The 3,287-nt window shown below is 48.6% G+C and overlaps 1 protein-coding gene across 1 annotated transcript; it reads right to left on the bottom strand.

Moving 5' to 3' along the window:
• Window positions 1-159: 159 nt before the first annotated feature.
• LOC103073179 (phosducin-like protein 3) lies at window positions 160-3,145 on the bottom strand (the record flags this gene model as incomplete). Its single annotated transcript, XM_007467908.1, has 3 exons — window positions 160-303; window positions 489-579; window positions 3,016-3,145. Coding segments are annotated over 3 exons (365 nt in total), but the record flags the coding sequence as incomplete, so codon positions are not given.
• Window positions 3,146-3,287: the final 142 nt, after the last annotated feature.

Genomic DNA, 3,287 nt, shown 5'->3' with positions numbered 1-3,287 from the left:
GTGCTCCGCAACGGGAGAGGCCACAACAGTGAGAGGCCCGAGTACCGCAAAAAAAAAAAAAACCCAAAAAACAAAAAAACCTCCTGGGTGGATTAAGCCTGAGATGTTCAAGATATAAATTCAAATTCACATTTAAATACAGTCATGAGATCAGCTCACCCTTGTCTGTAAAGGTGCAAGATGACCCACAAGCCCTCACCGGCTTTGGTAACTTCTTGAACATAATCCTTTCCTGAGATTTCCAAAACTTCTCCAAATTTATTCTTCAGTTGGGTTGCTTTCCACTCGGCCAGTCTTTGCTGCCTGCACAACAGAAGGAAGAGAGAGACATCTTACAAACACACACGCACACACAACACCCCTTTCACACAGCAACCTTTGTAAAGGTCCATGTTTATTTATTGACTTGCCAGATTTATTAATGTTTCAAAGGACACACATTTTAGTGCCACACAAAAAGCCAAGCAGTCCCTCTGGGTGGCACTAACCTGTACATTGCAACTGCACGTTCATCTTCCTCATTAAATTCGTCTTCATTATCCTCCAGTTCTTCCAAAGTCATGTCTTCATAAGTTTTCACTGAATGTCATCGAGTTGGCAAGAAACCAGAAATGTGAAAGATGAGCAAACACACATTTTGGTTTTCTTCCCTTCACTCTTTTCCTAAAGGAGTGCATGCAACACCAAAAGATCCCCAGCCCACCCAAACCCAAATAAAAAGTACTTAAGGTGTTACACTAGTAAATAAGAAGGGGAGGGTGTTTTTAAAAGACAGCTGCTGGCCTGGCTTTCTTACCTCCACACGGTAAGGATACAAACGGGAAGTCTCCCAAGTTTATAAAACAGGAGAGCTGCACTTGCCTGAGCTGTAACCTGGCCAGATCTTCAAAGCACAGACATTCACGGACAGGTGCATAACAGTGCTCATGCCTCTGAGGAGCCGCGAGGACACCCACTGAGTCCTCCCCTTCCTAGGGTGAAAGGGCTAGCCCCTGGCCTACTCTTGTGAGTGCTAGGCAGCTCTACCTTTTCTCTTAATCAACTGCTATAAAATCTGTATTCTGTTTTTATTGCCATAAACACCCTTGCTTCTTGACATCACATCAGGCTTTTGTCCCCAGACCCCCACCCCATCACTACCCAAAACTGCTCTTATCAAGGTCAATAATGGCCTCTGTTTTCTCAACGGATGAGCACATCTGACCCAACCCATCAGCACCTCCTCCCCAAAAGCGCATCTTCCTCTGGCCCCCTCTCCTCCTCCCTCTATGGCTGCCCCTCCCTCAGGCCCTTTGCTGACTGGACCCCTTTTCTTCCTTATCGATACCCACTCCCTTGGTTGACCGCATCTCACAGCTTTAAATACTAGCAACATGCTGACAACTCCCAAAGTTATGCCTCCAGCCCGTATTTCTCTGGCTTGGGACAGCATCCCCAACTGCTCCCTTACCATCTCTATTCATCTAATAAAAATCTCAAAGTGACCATGTCCCAAACAGAGTTCCTGATCTTACCTCCAATCCTGTTCCTCCCCAAACCTTCTGCATCTCAGCTGGTGGTAACTCCATCCTCTGGCTGCTCGAGCCCAGAGCCCTGCAGTCATCCTTGACTTACCTTCCCTCACACCATCATAGGATCCATAGCAACTCCTGTCAGTCCTACCTTCACAATACACCCAGATCTGGCCACTTCCACCCACCGCACTGCTCCAAGCCAACGTTACCACTTGCCAGAGGTACCACTGCAGCCTTTTCCAGACTGGTCTCCCCACTTCCTGCCTTGCCTCCCCACAGTCTGCACTCAGTAAGGCAACAACAGGACGGTGCTGTCAACGCAGAGGACACGTCACTCCTTTGTTCAAACCTCCAGTGACATCCACCTCATTTGGCAGCAAAGCCAAGGTCCATACTAGAAGCTACAAGGTCCTAAATGGTCCGAGCTCTAGTTGCCTCTTTGAAGCTCCTACTACTGTCTCCCAGTCCTGCTGGCTTCCTGGAGGATTCTCCAACATGATTTCCACTTCTCACTCACCTCCCTCAGGTCTACTCAACTGCCAGGGGGGCCCTCTCTGACCCTTTCTGCAATTATACCCACCCCTCCTCCGGCCCCTTCCTGCCTTATCTTCCTACATTTCACTCACATATAATTTACTGTCTCTCCCGCTAGAATGTAAGCTCCAAGAGGACGGGGGCTTTGTCCAACCCGTGCACAGCTAAAGCCCCACTGCCTAGGAACAACACCCAGCACACAGCAATCCTTCAGTAAACATTTGCAGGATAAACGCTTTGTAATAAATCCTTCTCTAAATTAGCTCTAACAAGTCAACAGGGAACAAAAGGCCTAGCCCCTGTGGTCAATGGTTCTCAAACTTTGGTGTAAATCAGAAACTCTTTGAAGCACTGGTTTAATATGCAGAGTCCTGGGCCTTACCCCCAGAGATTCTGTTTCAGTAGGTTCTGTGTGTTGTTGTGTGTGTTTGTTTGTTTGTTTGCCTTTGGGACAAGCACCCCAAGGGATTCCAATTCAGGTGATACAGCTACATGTGAGAAAGCCCCTCTCCTAGACCCTGTACACTGCAAACATCTTATGCTTCCCCAAATCAAGCTATTTTAATATTCGTAATCAAACCACAAAGATAAAGTACACCCTCACGAGAATACAAACACTAAAAACTTTTGAGCAGATTTCCATGACATTATCCAAAGTGAATCACAGACCAGGAAAGTCAAGACTTGGAAATACTTTCCTCGGGGTTATCACGTGCTCATCCGACACAGACGAGGAACTGTGGAAACAGAGGGGGCCTCTGAAGTCTCCCTAATTCTGTGGCGCAGCAAGCTGAAGCCAGCGATGCCCTGTGACCCGCCTGAGATCCCAGACGCAGCATCCACCTCAGCACTCCAATCCCTGGCTCCCAACTCTTGCTCAGAGGATCCTTCTACCAAAGCAGTTAGAGGCCTGGCAAGTTGTCTCCTAAGCAGACAGACACTCAATAATGAGTACCGGCACGCTCACCAATGGACTGCTGAAGGACCCGCTGCTCTTCCTCTTCTGCCTGCTTCTCCAGATCTTTCAAACTCTCCTTTGAGGGCAAGATGCCCTTTTTGCGTAAGATGTCATTCCACTCGGTGTCTGCATTGGGGTCCTAGAGCAGGTGGACCAAGGATACCATGAGTGCCAAGTCCACTGTGGAGGGCGCCATGGGTAAGGAGGGGTCAAATGGGAAAGTGGGGCTTCCCTGGTGGCGCAGTGGTTGAGAGTCCGCCTGCCAAGGCAGGGGACACGGG

This window comes from Lipotes vexillifer, unplaced genomic scaffold, assembly GCF_000442215.2.
Source record: "Lipotes vexillifer unplaced genomic scaffold, Lipotes_vexillifer_v1.1 C27171555, whole genome shotgun sequence".
Lineage (NCBI taxonomy): Eukaryota > Metazoa > Chordata > Mammalia > Artiodactyla > Lipotidae > Lipotes > Lipotes vexillifer.
The sequence above is the reverse complement of the archived record's forward strand: the minus strand, read 5'-3'. Positions and strand labels throughout refer to the sequence as shown.